Source organism: Haemaphysalis longicornis, unplaced genomic scaffold, assembly GCF_048455015.1.
Source record: "Haemaphysalis longicornis isolate Haplotype H1 unplaced genomic scaffold, Haemaphysalis longicornis Haplotype H1 scaffold_8, whole genome shotgun sequence".
Taxonomy (NCBI): Eukaryota; Metazoa; Arthropoda; class Arachnida; order Ixodida; family Ixodidae; genus Haemaphysalis; species Haemaphysalis longicornis.
Window position 1 is genome coordinate 184,412,560 of NW_027526445.1, and position 21,941 is coordinate 184,434,500.

The 21,941-nt window shown below is 46.9% G+C and overlaps 1 protein-coding gene across 2 annotated transcripts in view; it reads right to left on the minus strand.

The window, feature by feature from the left end:
• Positions 1-21,941, minus strand: part of LOC144149396 (protein CASC3-like) — a 31,086-nt gene that overhangs the window by 2,102 nt on the left and 7,043 nt on the right. Inside the window, exons 3-7 of one of the 2 annotated variants that reach the window (XM_077680956.1) lie at positions 17,718-17,884; positions 16,734-17,458; positions 14,471-14,553; positions 11,107-11,260; positions 1,622-1,704 (exon numbers count right to left, since the gene is read on the minus strand). In XM_077680956.1, coding sequence (XP_077537082.1) covers positions 1,697-1,704; positions 11,107-11,260; positions 14,471-14,553; positions 16,734-17,458; positions 17,718-17,884 — 1,137 coding nt within the window. In that variant the 3' untranslated portion in view covers positions 1,622-1,696. Of the gene's footprint in view, positions 1-1,621; positions 1,705-11,106; positions 11,261-14,470; positions 14,596-16,733; positions 17,459-17,717; positions 17,885-21,941 lie in introns of both variants that reach the window. The other variant, XM_077680955.1, reaches the window with a different exon arrangement.

Below are 21,941 nucleotides of genomic sequence, written 5' to 3' on the forward strand. Positions count from 1 at the left end.
TGACTAGCGGTAGACGATTGATTTCGATTCTAAGTCGACCCCCCAACATTGGATTGTCAAATTTGAAAAAAAGGGTCGACCTACAATCGTGTAAATACGGTACAAGGCAGCAGAGGTGACAAAAATAATGCCTAGATACCAGTGGAGGAAAAGCAGAGGTGGGAATATAGAAGTGCAACATAAAAACAGACGAAATTCAAGCCTGCTGCAAATGGAAATGTTAAGATTACCAGAGTAGTACAACACGCATTCGATTCTTTGGCGAGACCACACGCGTCAGCACCTCGATACAAAAAGGGTACCACCAACGATCAATCAATCATTACAGTTTGAACGTATGAAAAACTCTGAATGCTTTTACTACTTAAAAGTGTAACAGCAAGTCAAACCAAAATGGGATCACCATTCGTGAAGTACCGTATTTACTCGCGTAATGAACCCTCCCCCCACTTGTCTTCTTGAAAATTTACTTTTATGTCACTTTCAATAAAAAATGCAGCGGGAATATGCTTTTATCTCAGCATGGTTGCTGATCTCTTAGACCATCACAGTAACTTGATACGCGTAGAAATGCTAAGAAACAGTACGCGCAGAAATGCTAAGAACACATTCCAACAAAAAGAAATCTTAACAGTAGCAAGAGACGTGAGCGCGAATGCTGTGGCTCACAATTTAAAAATTGCGCGCTTGCGGAGCACCACCTTCTGAACGCAAAACAAACCTTCTTGCGCCGTAAAACGTTCCTGTATGCGAACAAAGCACAAAACGTACTCCGCACTCCTTCCCTGCTTTTTGTTGCTATGGCTCGTCCTGGCGACGTGCGAACAACGCACTAAACGTACTTCGCACTCCTCTGCTCTTGAGGTTCCGCAATTTCGCCATTACACTCGTGGTTTTGTTGTTCAGCTATGTTCCGACCTTTTTTTGAGCTCCTAGTGCGCGCCGTACGATGGGCCAGTACATAAGCTACACAGCCGGATTTAAACTGAAGGCAGTGGAGCATGCATTGATGCACATGGAAACCGCGCAGCTGGGCGGCACTTCATGTATGCTACGGGCGAAAACGGGGTTTTTGGGCGGGGAACAGGGATCGCCGTGTGTTTCGTGGGTCCAAAGAAGGGAAGTTTCCGGGTGTCGGAAAAGAAGTTTTGGAGTGCCTTGATGGCACACAAGACGGTGCGCTGCGGGCCAACAACAAATGTGAGGCGGCAAGCGACTTTAGTAAGGAGGACAGCTCCGTGGCGAGTAGGGGCCCACTGGCATGGTGCGAATAAAAAAGAAATCTGATTACATAACTACCTACGTGTTTTTACAAAAATGGCAAGGCTCTGACAGTGCTTCTCTTAGCAACTTTATTGTGTGAAATTTCAACCTTTAAAACTGTTGCAATTTTTTCTCGCATAATGAACCCTCCCCCAAAATTCATGCCAAATTTTCTGGAAAAAAAAAAAAAAGTGGGTTCATTATGCAAGTAAATACGGTATTCGCTTCCAAATATTCAGTTTCAAATATTCGCACATCTCCGGTTACAATTCTCTTCATTCCCGTGCAGCCCTAAAAACTGCCCCTAACAAGCAGTTATGCCTTTCTGCACAACATGTGCCCGGCAAATTGTACTCACACATATTCGAAAGGGACTTCTTGTACTTCGATTTTGACTTTGGCCGAGACAGACCTCAGGAGCACAGCCCACAGCTCAGTGATCTGCATGTAAAGAATCAAAACTCTGTTCACAGCACTGCCTTCACAAGCGGGAAAAGCGAAGGCTCGCGAGTGCTCTCCACAAAGAAGCACCCAAGAGCACTACTTGCCAAGGATATGCTAACATCACAGAAACTAGGGCTCTTTGATTTACAGTTAAATCAGTGGAGGTATGGTCAGTGGGTTGGGGGAGGGTCCCCTACACTGCAGAATTGTGTGTGACAAGCGAATGCCAGATTGCTTTTTGGGGATTCTGTAGTGAGTGTGAGACTGATAATCAAAGAGTCCCACTGTTTCTGCATTTTGGAGATGCTAGGGGCAAAGGCGAGCATGTTTCCAGGCGCCTTGATTGATTTGATTGATTGTAGGGTTTAACGCGCCGACGCAACGCAGGCGATAAGGCGCACCGTAGTGGAGGGCTCCGGATTAATTTAGACCACCTGGGGATCTTTAACGTGCGCCGAAATCTCGTACACACGGCCGTTTTTGCTTTTCGCCTCCATCAGAAAAGCAGCTGCCGCGGCCGGGAATCGAACCCGCGACCTCGTGCTCAGCAGCACAACGCCTTAGCCACTGAGCCACCGCGGCGGGTTCCCAGGCGCCTTGACACGAGGTCTTGAGAAATGGAATGTCCCACGTACAAAGGACAAACCACCTTCATAAGAGAGGCAGCCAATACAAGTGGTATAAACAGGGGAGAGGCACTTTCTATCCAGCAGCATGACACGAAGTTAATTTGCACAGGACGTGCGCTGGCCTGAGTCGAAGCCACCCCACTTATTCATTAGCTGCTCTACTTTAAATTATAAAGGCGTTCCAAGAGCCCTGCACTCCCCAGCAGAACATTCCAAGAGCACTGGGAGCCCGAAAAAAATGAGCTCAGCTAAGTCCTTTTCTTTACAAAGCGAAGAAATGTGGGGCATTAACAAAAAATTGCATTCCTTTAACATGCGAAATTAAACTAATGTGTCCTCCACCCCCCCCCCCCCCCCCCCCAACCTCCAAATTGACAGAAAAATGATAACGTGTTTGCATTAATATCACCACCTTGGCAGCTTCACTCGTGAGAAAGGAGCTACAGTTGTCTCGCTGTATGTCAGACGACAAAAATAAACATTTGTGTCAAGCTGTAAAATGTCAGCCAATCTTCAACCTATAAGGGGCCATGATGACAAAATACAGGCTTGGTTCGCCAAGAAGACTGCCTTGCCCGATGACGACACCAATTTTATCAGAAACGTCAAGCAAACAACTGAGATATCAAGGAACACCTGAGCCAGCGGCGATTTCGCTATGATGCCACAGCATCTTGATTGTGCAATCAAAAGCCAACCACCCAAGCCAGCACTAAAAAACACAACTGGGCGATTAAAGTGGGGCCTCTGGACCTGTTTGATCGTATCACTTCAGGGCTAACATGCACTTAAAGGGGCCACGCAGACGATATACAAGTTTGCTTTATTCGAAAATGTCCCTCACACGCGCAACAACGTACACATACTCAACAGCCAACTAGAAACTGCTTCTCGTCTTCTGAGAGACAGATCAACGCGAGTGCCTGCAGTCACGGCCTGTCTTCCAGCTACGGCAAAATATGTACACCCTTTATGGTCTGGGCAGTTTAGTGATTGTGCGTGATACCTCATTCAAACAAAAGAAATGCAAAGCCCCAATATTTACTCTTACTGGCTGGCCATGCAGCCTTCTTTGCAGTAAGCGAAATTCCTACATGGCACATAATGTTTCTGCGCTCATCAGCAATCTCTGGCCGTTATTAGCGCCGTCACGTCACTGCACAAGCTAAGTCATCCTTGTGAGCAACAATATACAGCCTTTTCTGCCTTCGCACGAGTGCGTCGACACGCTGTCGCTGCAGCAGACAGTGGAGGAAGCTTGGGATTGCACCCTGGTGCTCCGTCGACTCTCTCAGTGCGCTACGGGGCAACCAAAAATTGCCCTACGACGGTACGCCCTGGTTTATTGAGGACAGACGGTGTGCACCAGTGCAGTTTGTTGAGGCTAAAAAAGTGCACTGGTGCACCCTGGTGTGCACCACTGCGGTTCATTCAAATAAAAAATACCTCTGGTGGCACCACTGTTCCCTTGAACGCCACCACTGAAACCATAGTCTGTTAGACAGATTTGTTACATTTCCTGTATTTGAATTCGCCTCGTGCGCTTACTCTTGCCATTAAAAGCATAACTTATAGGTCTATCGAGACCTTGGCCGAACACCACCAGAAATTCACCATGTTGCCATTCATAGTTATAGGTCACCCCGGACCCCCCAAATTCGGCAATGCGGCGAAAACTAGCCACCATTGGTAACCCTGAATGGCAGAAAGTGAGCTCTCGACAACTGATTATACGGACTGCTGGACCTCTAACGACAGGATGACCGCAGGCTGCACACACGCCGCCTAGTAGCGCGCATGCAAAACCGGCCAAACAACATTGCGAGTAGCATTTGAAAGATGGCGCTAGGTTGCCATGCGCCTGGCGCGCCTCGGTACACCACACTCTCCGCCAAACGGAGTGGTGGCGAGCGCGTGCATCCATGCGGGTTTCGCGAGCAGACGACTTTTGCCGTTGCAATTTTTGGCAGGTCACATTACGGGTGCAAACACACCCTACTTTCGTGCGTATAACCCGCCCCAGCATAAAATCCGCACCCCCACTTTCAGCCTGCCAGAAAAAAAGTTGTGCATTGCCCGCACATTTAATACAGGAAAGTCTGCACCAAAGCTACTGCTCAAGCAACATGACATACTATGTAGACACAAAAAGCGCATACTTAGCAAGTAGAATACACTGACTGCAAGGCGAAAGTCCCAATTCCCTCAGTGTCACTGCTCTAGCTAAAGCTATCACTTGAGCCGCAATCCTTATTGTTGTACACAAGGTCATCTTCGGTTCCACTTGTGTTGCTTAATTGTGATGCACCGCTTTTTAAATCTTTTTTGCACCATCTCAGCTGGAATCGCTGCCATGGAAGGCTTAGTCAGTGTTACTGCGTAGGAGCTTCACGGCCCAACGTGCACTGCCGTGAAGCTGCACTAAAGTAAAAACCCCTTGTATTGGATTATCCACACCTCTACTTTGCCACTGCAATTTTCGTATTTTTGGTGCCGGTTACTCACGCACAAATACAGTAACGTGAGTGCGAGCATTACCTGAGTAAATACGGTAGCAGCTGCCTTCATAACAGTACGCAGTATTGGCTGCATTTTGATGAGCTTGCCACTGGAAGCGGGACATCCACAAAAAGTAAGAGGGGGGACTACGCAACTGCTTCACGTGTTCTCTATCTCACTCCTGTTTTTCTGCACTAACAATTTTGCCACTTTTGCTCGTACCGCAGCGACACACGGCCCAAACTTAGCAGACAACACTACATCCACAATTCCAGGCGTCAATAATCAACCTCTTCACGATTCTCCCCAATGTAAAATTTTCAAATACCTATCAGTCAACTGGAGTAGCTCGCCCACATGAAAAATCTTTCTAGGGAGTCTAAGCCTGCTATACGCTTCGAAGGTAAAAGACAGCCGGCACCAACTTCCTTGCTGCAATATCGCATTTGCGTCTATTTTTTCGCTTTTGTTGCTGTGTCTTTTGGTGAAGATCACTTCAATCACCTTCTTCTACTACACTGTACGTACATCTTTTCCTCCGCTTTTTCTTTCTTCCGTGAATTACGCCAGCAAGCAGGCTGGCACACGCCACCGCTCCCCTAGAATCAGGGTTGCGTACAACTGGTGTGCAGGCACTCACAATTTCAAAACTTCTCCGTTTCCAATTCATACTTGTGCAAATGGTTATTTGGCCAACCCAAAAAGTGGCTGTGTGCCACAAAGAAAGGAACGACGACAACGACAAATGTTGTTCTACGCTGGTAACCTGCTAGGATTGCAGTTACTTGGTATAGGGTTCTGGGCTGCTACGGCTGTGCAGAGCCGGGCTTTCATTCCACCAGATCACACATTTCTTACTCTTTACAGCAGCGGCGGCCGGATAACAATGGCCCTTTTTCCCAGAACGGGGCACTTAGGGCTTGGATTTTAAAGGGACCATGAAGACAAAACAAGAGTTTGGTTAATTCAAAAGATTAACAGGATGGAAAGTTGGGCAAGTTGGTGTTGATTCATCTTGGCGATAACATCATCTTGGTGCGGTGATAACACATTACAGGTTGTATTTTTTATGTCTGGGGTAATTTTTATTGATAATGTCTGTATAAGTCTTAATCAGTTGGAATATGTCGGTTGGTGGCCCTATATAGTTCTGTTTCTAAATAAATGTTGCCAGTTGCTAGTCGCGCGTCGTCCTGTGTATTTCTTTTCTCAGTCAACGTCTTTCCATGCCTGTTTTCAATATGAATCAAAAGGTTCCTCCATTGAATCATACTGACCCCACTATTAATGTAAACTTCGCTCAAATAAGCTCTGTAACTAGGAAGAAATGGAATGGTCATGCGATCCACTAGTTCATTTCCCGCAACAGAGCCCATGATGTCATACCAGCCAGCTTATAAGCTTGCCGAACGAACTATTTGTACATAAATTTTGGGCACATTCTTTTTAAAGCAGTAAGAATGGTGGGACAAACAGTGGAAGTTACGAAAGCACACGTAAAACATAGAAGCACCGATGCGTACTGCTGTTGGTTCTGTGCGCACTATGCTTGGTTTAGCTGCACAGCACTGTGGGGCTTTGGGGTTGTCTCAGACGACACTGGCTGACTGACGCATGCGACGGTGTCTTACGTGACCATATTTGTCGAGCGAGCACCATGCTTCACGAAACGATTATTTTCTCCCTGAACAAAAACAAGCCAGGTTTAAATACGGTCACAAATAAACCAGAGGTGGAAAACTGCGTACTGCGGTGTGGTGGTGCCATCTAGGCTGACTAACAGTAAGCAAGTCTCTGCTCCACACCAAGTTTAGCTAAATAGGTACCTGTTTTTATGATGTCATTGCAAATGTTGTTCAAACACACGTTTTGGCACGAGAATCAAAATTTTAGCTTAAATTGATTAATTTCGCAGTGAATAAAGCATCTGCTTCCTGACAAAAGCTGGGAGCACTATAGAACACGAAATCTTTCGAATAAAACAAACTTGTAATTTGTCTTCATGGACAGGGGACACTGGTATTGAGAATATCTTTGTTATTTTTCAACTTGTGTGCTTGATATTTGCAAATTTACTGTATTTTAACATCCCGAGAACAAATATGCAGCCAGTTTTCGTCTATATGGTGTAATTTCAGAGTTGTGCACCATCATACAGCATTGAGTTTCAGGCAATTTTTTTCATTATCTACCCATGAAATACTCGAATACTTTTTATCCCTTTCTGCTCTAGAAGGACCAGGGAGTGCAACTATACTACAGCAGTAATTTTAGCATAGTTCCCGCAATTGCTGCTAACTTAATGTCAGGTCATCAATTACCAAAGTTTTCGTAAAACGAACTGCCTAAAAAATTGTGCTCGCAAAAATAATTTCTGCATCAGTGTGGTCGTATTGCACGGTTCAGTTCATAAGCTCCCAAATGCAGCCCAAATGATACAAATCTGACCAGTACATCCCAAGATATTGCATCCGACAGTTGACCTCGCAGGAAAAATGTTGGCCCAGAGAAAACAAGGAACGAAGTTTAGAAACGTATGTGAAAATGGTCTTTTGGGCAACTTCAAAGGGCAACGGATGCGCTGACGTACAGCCAAAATATTTTGCAGGTACATTCTTCGGGACCTCGAGACTGCAAATACAGGGTTCGTACAGGCTTCAAACGCAAAAATTCAATGGTTTTCAAGGACTTTCGAGGACCAGAAAACACATTTTCAAGGCCCCCATCTAATGTTTTATCTGGGATTATTTATAACTTTTTCAACACAATGCAAAATTTCATTATTGCCCGATTCTTAAGCACATTAGTGCACATTTAGATAGGCGCTAACGGGTTCGTGAATGCTCCCCAAGCTTTATTTTTTATTTCACAGTTGGCATTTAGAGGTCTTTTTTTCTTGGTGTTTTGCTGAGGCTGTTTGATTTCAAAACTTCATAATGTTGCCTGCATCTCCTGCTTTGTCAGCAAGAGTATGAGCTGAAATTAACTCAGCAAGTGTTGCTGCAAGGCAGGATGAACAATGTACACGTCTACCATTTGCCCATAAAAGCAAACGCAGATGGAGCGTATGAGGCACAGCAAACATGCAATGAGCGGCCATCCGCAGACCAAATGGAACATGCAAGATAGAGAAGAGAAGCTGGCTTTCACTGGATTGTATCATGACATGGATTCTATTGAGGAATGCTGCTCTTAATGTTGCCTCGTAAGAATGACAATCCACCAAACTTGTAATTTCATGCAATACACTGAAACTTGATTGTTACAATGTTTCTTTACATTTTTAACACCTAAAATCCACGACAAACACTTTAAACTCTTGTGAAAAGACAGGGTCATTGCTTCTCTCCAGAAAAATCAAGGGTTTTCAAGGACCATTTAAAAATTCCAGGACTTCCCAGGCCTTGAAATTGACACTTCTAAATTCAAGGGTTTTCAAGGTTTTCAAGGACCTGTGCGAACCCTGAAATAAAACTGACACAGAAAATTGTTTTTTTTTTTTGGCAAAGTTTCCGTCCTCAACACCAGTGTACCCCATTAAAAGGACTGATATGTGTGGTGTATACAGTGCTTGCGAGCCCACCAGAAGACTCATTTGCAGCCATGCGGTCAATTTTATTTCGCGCATCCTAATCCCCCTCCTCTAGTTACACTTTTGCTTTTTATTTATTTATCTATTTATTTAACATACTTTCAAGGCCCGAAGGCATTACAGAAAGGAGTGGATGAACAAACATACTCAAAAAAATGTGCAAGGCACAAAGAAATCTTTCAACACGGCATTTCATGAATGATGGTTTTGAATGTGTCGGTATCGAGGATGGCGGCGAAGGTGGCGGGACGGTGGTTCCCTTCTTTGCTTGTGCTTGGGATGAATGAATTGCTAGAAAGTTTAGTACGAGAAGACGGCACACCAACTTTGGGAAAGCCATTGGGAAACCCACACGGGATGATGGTGAAGCTAGTTTACGTCATGAATGCTTGGCCGTGGTGAATCTGAGCACAAGATAACACGAACACCTCACAGGAGGTCTTTGGAGACGCATTCAGGGGTGGAGGCGGTCTTCAGCCTTTCTGGAGCAGCTCAGGAGGCAAGAATAAATGCTCTTTGCGAGGAGCAGTGCTTGGCTTGGAGCTGCTCAGTTAATTATTACCTGTCACCATAGCATGCCTGTACAAATCGGCAGCCTTGAACATAACAGCGGTGTATGAAATAACCTAAGCAGTTCAATAGAAGCTTCGTACTAGAGCTACATTGCACAATAAAAATGTCGGGCTGCACATTAGATGAGCGTTTTTGTTTTTTTCTTTCTGGTGAGGGAAATGTCTGCTATATCCAATAAAAAGATGGCTTCATCTCGAATTGAAGACCCTGGTAGGTGTTTACACCTTTTACAATGCGATTTCGGCAATTTAACGGCGAACAAGGCCAATTAAGCCTGAATTACCTCTTCGAGTGCAAATACAGTAGAATCTCGATAATACAAATCTGGCGGGACCGCAAAAAATGTTCGTATAATCCGAAATTCGTACGAACCAACACAGACCAAAAAATTGAGCGCTAAAGTTTTTTCAGTTTTCTTTTCTACTTTCGCGTGATTTAAATCACACGAAAGTAAAAATCACAGACCTAATCCGTGATTTTAGTGCAGCTAATTAGCTGCACTAAAATCACCAATTGAATCCGTGATTTCTTTTTACGTTTTTTAAACTCCATGTCGCCGAGCAGTCCTTTCTGGAGCACGCAAAACTTTGCCCTCGTCTCCTCACTCGCAGTGCCCAAGCTCACTACACGCTGCGACACACAAAGCATGAACCCTATGGCGCGTTTTTTCGCACAATTCGTGCGTGTCAGCGTTGCCCGTGTGATGTTTTCATGCCCATGTCGACGATTCCGCGCCCGCGGCTGCTTCTGCCTAGGTCGGAAAATGACGCGCGCGGCAGTGGAAGGAGCTTTGAAGCACTCAAAACAGCCAGTTGACTCCGTCGGAGATGTTAAGCTTACCACTTCGGCAGATACTTCATCGGCGCTTTCACTAGCAGCGCGGGTAACGTTTTATAGCACCGTTTTTGCCCACATTATCAGCTGCTTTACCGCACAAGCAACTTTGTGCGTGCATTGAGCGGCATTTTAAAGAGCAGCTAGAGGCAGTCGCTTGAGCACCCTGCACTACTTCGAGGCCAAAGCCGCCGCCGGACGCACAGAGTGCGGGCAGGTGGGAATGGGTCCGCGGCGGCGTCAGTGCGCCTGTGGCGTGCGTGGCACGTTTTTGCGAGCAGAAATCAACAGCCCGACTGTTCCTCGAGAAACAGTGACAAAGAAGGGAGAGAGCGCCCATGCGTTGCCATCGCTTGCTCGTTCGGCAGTCGGGCGCCTCGCCAGCTCGTTCGTATCATCTGCCGGACCGTGCAGGTCCATTCGGGATAGCCGAAATTTTGCCCTTTGCAAACAACACAATTTCGCTGGCACTCCTCAGAAATTCGTATCATTCCGAAATACGTATCACCCAGAATTGTATCACTGACATTCCACAGTATGGTAAAACAGTAAATAAAAATTAGTTATCCACTCCCCTGTATGGTAGCCCCGCATGTTTTGACGATGTGAAATGGTAACTAATGGTTTAATTTATTCATTGCTACAAAAAAGGGTAGAACAAAAATCCAACTACCACACCGTTCCAGGCCTGCTTATTGACATATCCATTCTACACTGCTTAGTTTCTGCAGCCACATAGGGTTGCCACCTTTCCTTTTGGGGGAGGGGGGGGCGTGGTACATAGAATGTTTAATTCGTGTTAAAAAAAAAATGACGCCATGTTTTTGACATATTGTAGCGTTTTCTTACAGAGAAATCAACATACTGTTTGTACTGAAAGTGATTGAGAGCTTGGTTATTGCTCTGTATGTGCTTTACTGCAAAGTAATCGCAACTGCTGACCGCGGCAACAGCATTTCGTAGTTTTGTTCCTCCCTTAGGTCCCCCTCCATCTCAGGAACCGCGCTTGCCCACGTATTTTCTCTGCTCGCGTGTCTTTGCACAGCTTGTCGACACATGTTTGTCGTCTTAATTGTATTGATGCTTATAAAATGGCAAAACAGACATAATCACGGCACGAGGGCCAAAAAAATGGCCAATGACGGTCGGTTTCAAGTATGGACCGGCAACCGACTCGCTGATTAAAAAAACGGTCGGGCTGGTCCAAAACCGGGCAGGTGGCAACCCTACAGCCACACAAGGCCAGTGGCGAGGCAGCACAAAGGGTCTCACTGCGGCCAGCCGGATGCGGCGAAGGGGGTCTTTGGAAGTGTGCTGGTGTCAACGGAACCGGCTGTGCAGGACTGGGACTACCGGCCGGGGGTGCCTGTGTGCGGCTGGGCGTCTGGGGTGCAACCACACCGGGATCCTGGGTGTCCGAGGCAGCCTGGGCATGACAAAACGCACTTGCTTGCTCAACGACACACAGCGACACTTGCCCAAAACAGTTTGCCAAAAAAAAAAAAGTCCCCTTCAGGCCCCCCCCCCCCCAGGGATATAAGCCCGGGGAAGGGGAGGGGGTGAACCCCTTACAAAATTTTTTGCCAGGCAGCACGTAAGCCAATTTCTTAAAAGACGCAGTGTTCCTTTCCTGAAAAGTCTGGGACCAATAACTCATAACGCCTCCGGAAAAAAATTCCAGCTACGGCCCTGCAGCCCCTCCCCCCTTTTTCTGAGTGGCCAACCACTGCAGGTATTGCAGACAGCTGCATCAGCCAAGGCCGTCAAGACACCTAAAACTCAGCCTTGAACAAAGTATGGGCAGAAAGAAATACCCGTGCACATTAACCGCGATAGCTTTGTTTACATAAAACAACATTTATGCAATATTTTCTGGGACGACCACACCAACTGTAGGGACAGAAAATATACGCTCTCACACACAGTGTAGTGCTTTGCATGCAACTGGGGGACCGCTTAAGAGTTCATAGTGACCTATAGAGGTGAGACAGCATAAACAGATTTGGCAGCAGTTTTTGCAGCAGCAAAATCTCGATTTTGGAGCATAAGAACCTTGATTTGGAGCAGAAGAACACGTCACCTTAGGAGCCTAAAACAAATTTTTGGCAACTCAAGGGGGGAAAAGTACACTTTCTAATCGGTTTTCATAAGTGCACTACCTTTTTACAAACCATTTTTAAATTCTTAGGCTCTATGCATAGATAACATGGAGCGCAAAGCATATCGAATTGAAAAACTAAGCAATTGCAAGGCATTTTTACTAGCATGTGAAAGCCGAAATGATTATTTTTGTAATCTCAGACTGGGCTTTACGCACAAATGTAGAGCCACGGCAAAAGTTGTGCAAAGCGAGGCGGCAGTCGTCACGCCCCCCCCCCCCCCCCCGCTCTCCCATTTCCATCCCCGAGGTGCACATTCACTACAATCGGAATTTGAGTTACATTGGTATGTTTAGCCACCTACCACGAACTGGCCAATGTTGATCGAATTTGTTCGTATTACTAGACGTCTGAACTCGATATGTATATATAACGTCACCGCTTACAGTGCGGGGCCAGATATAACTCGAGTTTTCCTGGCCCCCGGTGCACCTCCCACAGAAATCAATGTATAAGCGTACCACTTAATACGTGGTTGCCCAGGGCACAACACCATTTCTTGAGCGGTTTTTTGACAATCAATCTGATCTACCGGCACAGCTGGGGCATCATTTTACAGATGGGAGAAAGAAAAAAAAAAAAAAAAAGCAACGAATTAAAGATCACACCTGTGTTTTTAAGAGGCCTTTGCCTGAATTATGAAAAAAAGCTTGCAAGGCAGGTTGCGATGTGGTTTCATTCGCACGTCTTGTTTATTGTGCAGTACCGCTTATAGTGCAGATTTTCGCAGCTCCCGTGACATACGTTGCAAGTGGTCAACACTGTATAAAAAGTTCCGATTGTCGTCTTCCGTACTGTGGAAATAACTTTTGAAAATGTTTAGAGGAAAAACTACCATTTTTAGCTCATTTTTCCTCCAAGTTCCCTATGAGGAATCTCATGTCGTACAATCCCCTCGAAGACATCTGAAGTGCTATCTAGCATGACAGAAAAAAAAAATTCAGAGGGCCATAATGTTGCTGCCGTAGTGCTGATGCAGTATGTTCATTAAAATTAACCAGGAGGAGCGAGTTGCAACCATGGACACACTCACGATAGCACCGCTCATCTGCGCTGATTGACAGCGGTTCAGGACTTTAAAGGAGCCATGAAGAGAAAATACAACTTCGTTTTATTTGAAAGAACTAGGATTCAGTATCTCACTCAGCTCCATATTACAGCCTCAAAAGCTGTTCTTTTTTTAACGGAAAAAAAAAAAAAAAGCAGAAAGTACTTAAAAACTTTCAAATTTTGCGCCACAGTGACATGAGCAAGAATGACGTCATACGGGCTATCAATAAAACATAATTTTCAGTGCGTTGACTGCACGTTAGCATTCAAGTGATGCGGTCAAATGGAACTAGAGGCCCCACATTACAGACATCCAGTCATGTGTCGTCGCGACAGGTCAGTTAGGCGGCCGCCAATCTCACAAACAAGGTTCCGTGACGTTATAGAAAAGTTGACGGAAATTGGCTAGGGTGTCGTGACTGCTTCACACGTTTTCTTTAATATCTCCGTTATTTGTTCAAAGATTGCGATGATATTGGTATCATTGTTATCGAGACTAAGCAGTCTTTCTGATAAACCCAACATGTATTTCGTCTTCATGGCTCCTTGAAGGTCATACGCCTACTGTGCATTAACTGTGAGGCATTGACTGTGCTTGCTTTACAGTACTTGCTGCCTCTAACAAACTAGTAAGCAGCTCAGCCACGAAAGAGTGGCTGCAAGCATTGCTAAGCAGCATCCTTTTTTTGCATACAAACATGTGCCTGATGATGCTTTCATTTTTCTTTTTTTAGGGACAGTGATCCGCTGACCAGCAAGAACCAGACACCATCTTCACTATTTGATTAGAAGGAAATGCGGAAATGCATTAACAACGGGATAAACTGCAATGTCTGGTGTGCTTTTTTTTTCTATCTGGCCTGCTGTTAGTGCATTTCCTCCTAACCGTTTCAGACCAACTTGCCCTTCAGATTGCGTTGATCTCTTTTCCCAGAAAATTCAGGAACTGTTAAAAAGCACGAATTTGTTATTTCTAATCGGGTGCCTAAAATAAATTGTGTCAAAGTGTAAGCAAAAACGCGTTTTTCTTGCCACCAAAGGCCTGCAGTGTGCCAATACCAGGCGGTTCCACCTCCAAAGTGGTTCCATTTGCAAAGTGGTCTCCGTTCGATAACCCACTTCAAAGTGGTCCCACTTCAAATTTTCGTCTGGGACAAAGTCGCAGATCACTTTGATAAAATAAAGGGCGTTCTTAACGAGTCCTTACAACTGGTGATGTGCTAGGTGCAGATTTGCAATGCAACAATGATTTGGCATAGCAAAGCGAAGAGACGTTTTTTACGACTTTGCTTCATCAAGATTGAACTGGAAGTCCTCAGGAAGTCCTCAGAAGTTAGGAGTGACCAACGTACTGCAACCAATCCATTCTTGCGTGCAGCGAACAAAGAAACGCAACCAATGTAATCACCGAAAATCGGGACACACACCTGTATAATTGGCCGCTGACGCAGCGACGAGTACCGCTTGGGCCTGGCCGTTGTCTCGGTGCTGCCCTGTGGCCAAGTGCTGGCTGCAAAAACGGTCGTGCTTTTTGGATCAGCTCCATCACCTCCTGAACATAAAGAAGCAGCAGAAAAATATCAGGACTACAATTTACCAAACCCACACCTTGTACCACAGGCCTTAAACCAAGTGAACAATGGCACCAGAAGGTTTTCTGGTGATCGGCTAACTGGCTTTGCACTAGTGCAAGTTCAGTTGCTCGCATATACCCTATTTACTCGAATCTAACGAACCCTCGATTGTAATGCGCACCCGTTTTTCGCGGTCCGAAGAAAAAGACGCTATGTACTCGATTGTAGCGCGCACTAGACTTTCATTATTTAGTACAAAAATGCAACTTTTTCTCACTTGGAACACACAAGGTTTATTCAAAGGTGGCAGCATGAAATGAAATGTGCCGGTTATAGCTGGCAAGACAGTCGCCAAGATGATGGTCCGGGGAAGCGCCACCCCGGCAGTTCTGTTGTTGCGGGTCTCTGAGCCGCTCGCTGCTGCTGCACGTACTCCACCAGCGGGTCTTCTATTTGGGGATATCGCCCCCTCTTTGGTCCGCTGAACCCTTTCCGTGCCACCTTGCTTGCTAAAATTTTCTCTTTCTGTTTGCACCAGTCCCGCACGCAAGTGTCTGGAACACTGAACGTATGTGACGCAGCCCTATTTACACGACTTTCCGTGCACAAGATTACTTTCTTCTTAAACACAGCATCGTGGTGAACCTGCCGTGTCTTTGCAGTGGGAAAGAACACAGGAACGCAAGAAAAGACTACCCAGACAGCAAAGGCAAACTTGCGCCAACTACGAAGCGCTAGCTACGTGTTCAATAGTCAAGCAGTCATCTTGAAATGTCGATGGCGATATGGTGCCGCAGTTTTCAGTCGTACTCGATTGTAACAGACATGTGATTTTGGGACCTATTTTTCCGGAAAGGGGCGCGCGTTAGGTTAGAGTAAATACGGTCTTTTTTCAACATGGACACAGACACGTGCAGTGCCGAAACAAAAATAAAAGATGCGGTGTCAGCCCACACCATTTGCAATAATAAATCATACAAGTACGCATCCCTAGTTTCTCATTAGAGAGCAATAAGTTAGGTCGCACGGAAGTTGTGAAAACGTGAGGCAAATTTCATTTTCTCCACGCTATTGAATATGTATAAAAATGTGCGCTTGTAGGAAGATTAGTACGTACGCAAGTATATAGCTAAAAATACACAAAAATGTTGCTCCTTCTTCTATGCAGTGGTCAGTAACAAAACACAAACTGTAGGCTGGCGAAAAGCAACAGTGGAAGTGCAGGCATCAATGAATACAGCCATCTTGCATGGCGATTTGCCCGTGAACTGCGCTCTGTTCAAGGAATATTTCTTTCTCTGTTTTTCGCTACACTTTACACATTCTTCACTCCCACTTTATGTGGATTCTGGCGCTGCCTGTGCTGAAGTGAGCAGTTGAACAAGACATTAGCTCATCATTAGGCAGCAGCACCAGTTTGGCATTGCGGACAAACAAAACATCGGCAGTACTAAAGAGAGCTCTGTCAGCCCCCTGAAAGAAAATCATTCAGGGGGGATACATTGCGCAATGCACCTACATTAGCAAATACGGCTCAGAACTCTTGACCAAGCTTTGCATGTGACCTCCACTGCTGCCATAAGCCGGCCAACTCGAGCAAGACAGGTATGAAGGAGCTCATATACGATGCACCTTTCTGCCTCCGTTCTTTTTCTTAGGAGAAGGGAGGGGAGGGCGCCCACCCTTCCACCTGGAGCACGTCCATAAGTACGTGAAGTACGTTCATGATGTAAGCATCACGACCGACTATCCTGGAACACAAACCCACAGGTGAATACCAAAACAGCCCAATTTCACCTCACTCATTACTGTAAATAATCACAAATCCCCACTTTAAAAAAAGCGGCAATTTTCGAACCACGTAACGCTGTTATGCTGCAAGAAATTTAGTTACCCTAATTTTTTTCTCTAACATTCGGTTGCAAAGAATGCTAAGCTGCAATGCTAAAACCAAATCGCCTCACAAAATACCCTGGACACCCCACCCTTCACTCGGTCCACACAGCCCCGATATGGCACATCTCTTGCCGTTTTCAAGACACGAGGGAAAAAAGGAAAGCCTTTTATGCACGGATTCCTTTTTCTCGAGGAATGCAAAACTGAATTTCTTGCCTACCTTCCTGAACGTCCGCCCTAACGTAGTCATAGGTGAGCTTGTCGGACACCTCGGCCCCGTGGAGGCTTCCCTCTCGTTCAGTCGGAACGTGGTCTCCAGCTCCAGCTTTGCTTGCTGCTCCGTAGAGCAGGGGTTCACTTGTCTTCAAGGGAGGCTGCGGTACAGGCTTGCTTCCACCCCTGACACTCAGCAGAGCAACCTCCTGCGCAAGCTCATCCTCCGATGGCTTGGGCGACCCACCCGAAGCCCTCCTCGGAGCCTGAGGATGCTTTCCCCAGCCCCGGCGGCTCCGTCCCAAGCTCCTGTCTGCATGCTCCCAATCCCGCAGTGGCGAAGTGCAGCGCTCAGAGACCTTGAAGGGCTCATCGGCTGGGAGCTCCCTTCTGAACCAGCCTTGGTTCGCGGCACCCTCCGAGCTGGAAGGCTTGGCCTTCAGGTCAGGGAAGTCCTCATCCCGGAAAGAGGGACCACCCCCACCTCGTCCAAAGCCCAGCCGGGCTGAGGTGGCGTTCTCGTCCTCCCAGTTGCGCTGGTACCTGTTGGGCCCACGGCTGTAACGCTGTCGCCCCCGAGCATGCGGCGGCATCGTTCCCGACCGAATGTCATAGCCGTAGACCTCGACAAGCTCCTCCTTTGTCTTTGGACTTTGCTCCTCCGCGATGAACAAGTCGTGGGTCCACGCACCACCACCCTGCCGTAGCTGCGTCCGGGTCTTTTGACAGCTCCTGCCAAGAAAGCACGAGGCATGCTCACCACAACAATATTAGGGGCCACTGAAAAATGCCCACATACGTAAAACACGAACCAAACCCATCATTCCTTCATTCCCAGAGAATCTTCCTTCAGCCTGCAACATTTCACAAGACAACATCTTGCGCTAACCCTGGTCAACCTTTTCACCCTGTAACCAGCCTGGCTAATCCCTTACCCTCACGCATAGAAAAAAAAAAAAGCAGCAATGACATGTACCGGCACAAAACTCACTTGTCGTCTTCCTTCTTTTCCGCCCGAACTTCCGAGGGCTCTCCATCACCTACCACCCGATCATCGTGCTGGTAAAATTCACCCTTTCTGGGGATGTACTGGGGGTTGTGGCAGTCTTCATCACCATCCAGCTCTTCATCGGCAATGCCAGATGCGTCATCTCCTTCCTGGAAGATAAAAAAGGATGCACAAGAGTTATGAACGGCATGCAACGCCTCCAAACCAATACCGACTGCCCAGTAAACGTACGACCCAACTGGATGCCCCCCACACAGCTGGGGTGCGCGAAACAACCCGCTCCCTCTGCTGCCTCACAAAACTTGCCACCTCTTCACTAACGTCCTTATGCAATCATGAGGAGCGTCAAACACCCTCCACGAGTTCATATAGGTTCTGCACAACAACTTTTGCAATTCATGACCAAATGTTAACCTGCCTGCCACCTCATTCGACAGCCCCCCTCTCCCGTCCTCACCTGCACTTGGGCTCCGATTAAACGTCAGTCTGCGGAGATAAAGCCATCCCACCATCCATCTCCGTGTCGGACCTCCTCTACATTTTTTTTTTCTAAGCACCATTTACTCAAATTCACTGTTCAAGAAAGCGGCACAAACAGAAAATTATAAATTTTTCTTTACAAAGACCTCTGCTCTAGAATTGCCACTTTTCCCCGCAAAAAAAGAAAAAAAAAAACAGCCCTTTGAGGAAGGGGGGCCGGGGGGGGGGGGGGGCGTGGTATTGAGAAGGTTGAATTTGGGGTGAAAAAAAAAAAAAAAGAATCCATGTTTTATGACATGCAATCCCATATGCATGTAGCATTTTCCTAGAGAGGAATCAACATAACATTTGTACTGAAAGTTACTGAAATTTTGGCCCTGAAAAGAAACCGCACATACCTCGTCCATCAAAAGCTCTTTTTTGCATCTCGCCCGCACTCGCCCACATATTTTTCTGTTCGCGTGTCTTTGCGCAGCTTGCCAACACCTATTTATCATCATAGTTGCTAAATTAACGCTTGTAAAATGCCAAACAAATAAATAATCACAGCACGATGGCCAAAAAACTGGCCAATGATGGCCGGTTTTAACAACGGACCGGCAACCAGCCCGCTGCCTAAAAATCCAGTTGGGCAAGTCAAAAACTGGAAAGGTGGCAACGCTACTCTGCTTCTCATAGATGTTGAACATGGCAAAAACCCCTCCGTGCCCAAGGGCATCTGGGCAGAGTACAACCCAAGTTTCTATCCCCCCTCCATGGCTTATTTGGAATCCTCGCTTTTACTCTGAACTTTCACGAGTCACCACTGCATTTCTGCGTCGCGGAGAAATAGATTTCCGCTTTTGGGACAGCTTTCCTACGCACATACTCCTGTGACTGGAAGTGGCACTCTTGAATTTGCTCACCCACTGACGCTTCTCCAGGCCATTCTGGTGAGGGGAAAAAAGTTATCATTGCATTTGGTCACCCATCTATGCTGTTAAAGGAGTACTGACACGAAATTTCTCGCTTTCAGTTTTTATGCTGTAAAGAATACCTATGGTCCCAGTAATTACGAAAATCGAACCGAAAGGCGTCAGCCACCAACATATAATTAATTATAGCACGTTTATTGCAACCACTTTCAAATTCGGTCGCCGCGCGGGAAAATGGCCGTTCGAAGGAGAGCCTGCAAGCGGACTGCCTGACGTCACGGTCTCCGTGACGTCGGACCGTGACGTCATGGTCTCCGTGACGTCAGGGACGTTCGCTGCATCGTCTGCTACGGATTGCACGCGGTTCACACTAAAGCGCTGGACACATGTACGATTTGTACACTCGATTCGCATGCGACTGATCGTTACGACTGTCACCACGACTAGTCGTACGCGTGAATTTGAGACACATGACCCGATGCGTGCATGCGATGCGTCGTCGGCGTCGCTCCGCCCACCGTTTTTGCTCCATGGTCAACTACGACTATCGCTGAGCTGAATTTGTAGATCCCGCGCGTTTAATCGCAAAAAATGGATAAAGCAGGCAATCGTGAAGCGTTTCCTGCCTTCGGAAACAGTTCGCGCACACGCCGGCCGCGCCTGCCAGCTCGGACACTCAGCGGCTCGATCCGGCGCAGACCACGGTAGCAAGACGGTAGCAACCGCTTGTCGCTGCTCTTCTGAATCAATCTGATCGTTAAAATGAAGTTCCACATGCGAGAAAGTAGGTGTTAGTGTGGTGAAAAATTGTGCTTGGGATTGTTATCAGGGCTTATTTTAAAAGCGGCGATCAGATATCTGCCGCGATGCAAGCGTATACGCTGACCGGCCCCCCGCGGCGCGCGGCGGGCGGTGCGCCGACCGGTCGAGAGATGGCAATACCTGCGCGGAAACGTGAAGTGCGCACTTCGCAAGCCTTGCTCACAGCGGTACCGCAGCCAAGCCAAACCTCCTATCGAAGCGAGACCGCCCACAACAACAGCGCAGGCTATCGCTTCCGGTTCCGGAAACAACTGTATGACGTCATGCTGAATCGGCCGCAAAATCGCGGATAGCCTGACGTCACACCCTAAGCGATTTCGCTAGTGCTGCCGATTTGTAATAGTTCGCGGCCAGGGCAATTAAAATCGATTTTTGATGCGTTTCCAGCCTCGGATCGCTCCAAAAATTTCTGTGGGTAATCTGTACAAACTACTGAAGCCAATTATATCGTTATTTAGGCCTCTAAATTTGGTGTCAGTACTCCTTTAAGTGCACTTATGGTGATGGTATGCGTAGCTACTACATTTCCTCACTCACTGATGCCAGCTTATTAGCGCCGTGTGTGTCTACAGTCGAACACGGATATATCGAACACGGGTATATCGAATTATTGTCTATATCGAACTCCTAAACTATCCCCTTGAAAATTCTGTGTAAAAGTATAGGAATTCGTACGTTTATATCGAACCGTATTTTTCCCGACATTGGGTATATCGAACGCCGCGCGAGTGGGAAGGTGCTCTTCGGCGGTCGTGCACCCCCGATTGAGGTTGAGGAGGATGTGGAGGAATGCGCGGGCATGGCGAAGACTGGCTCGCGGAACTAATCCCGCCTACGGAACGAATTTGCGCTTGCCCAGTTGGGGCCCGCTACTGGCCGCAGTAGCGTTAGCGGACGGAGCCCGGTATGCTAAATCTCTCTAGGCACACAAGCCCGAACGCTTGGAAAATGTGACAGTGCGAGGTAGGGATGCCCCCTGCGCACGTCCTTTTCTTTTCTTCTTTTTCTTTTTTTGCGGCTGCGTACGTTGCCCGGCTTGCCGAAAAAGAGTTTTTTTTCTCTCTCTCTCTCTCTCTCTGGGTCTGTCTTCCCCCGATGTCGTCTCGGGAAAGGGAAGAGGGAACGAAGGCGCTGGCGGCCTCCTCCTCTTGCATTTTGCTGCTGTTGCTGCTGTTTGGCGAGTTGTCCTGCACCTTTCGGAGATGACCATCGCGAGCGCTTTGTTGGAGTCCGTTCAGAGAGCCTTGGAATGGTTACCTTCAAAGTTCTTGTGGTACGTGCGCGCTGTTCTTCTTTTGCGTGCGTGTTGTGCATGGTGTGCGAAGGCGCAGCGCACTGCTGGAATTTTCTAGTTGTGCAGCTTCAAGAAGATCGAGACCAGCGTCTTTAATTTCATTTCCAGGATGAAGAAGCAGGCCAATATCAGCGATTTTTTTTTCACGGAAATAAAGCGTCCTGTTGCGTCGTGAGTGCGGAATTAGTTGTCATTCTTAAATGCAACGATCGGTAAGTGATCGTCCGCCATAGGTGAGGTCTCAGAGCCAATATTTTTTATATCGAATTTTTCATATACAGTGTAGACCATTTATAACGTAACCGCTTATAGTGCGGGACCGGATATAACGCGGGTTTTTGCGACCACCGGTTTGCCTCCCATAGAACTCAATGCATAAGCATACCGCTTAAGATGCGGTTGGCCGAAGCACAATACCGTTTATAGTGCGGTTTTTCGGCGGGTCTGCCGATCGACCGGCGCAGCTGAGGCATCGTTTTAGGGTAGCAAAAGAAAAAAGAAAGGATGAAATCGGCCATCTGACGCAGCGTGCACCCCTTGCCCTCCTCTAACGTAGACACCCAAAGAAAAAAAAAAAATAGGCACCCTTTAGTTCGTGCGTACCTGATAACCACAACTGACCTTGCTTGATGCACCTCGGAAGATAGCGACAGACTCCCCATGCGCGCGCGGCAAGTTGATTTTAATAATCGTGAA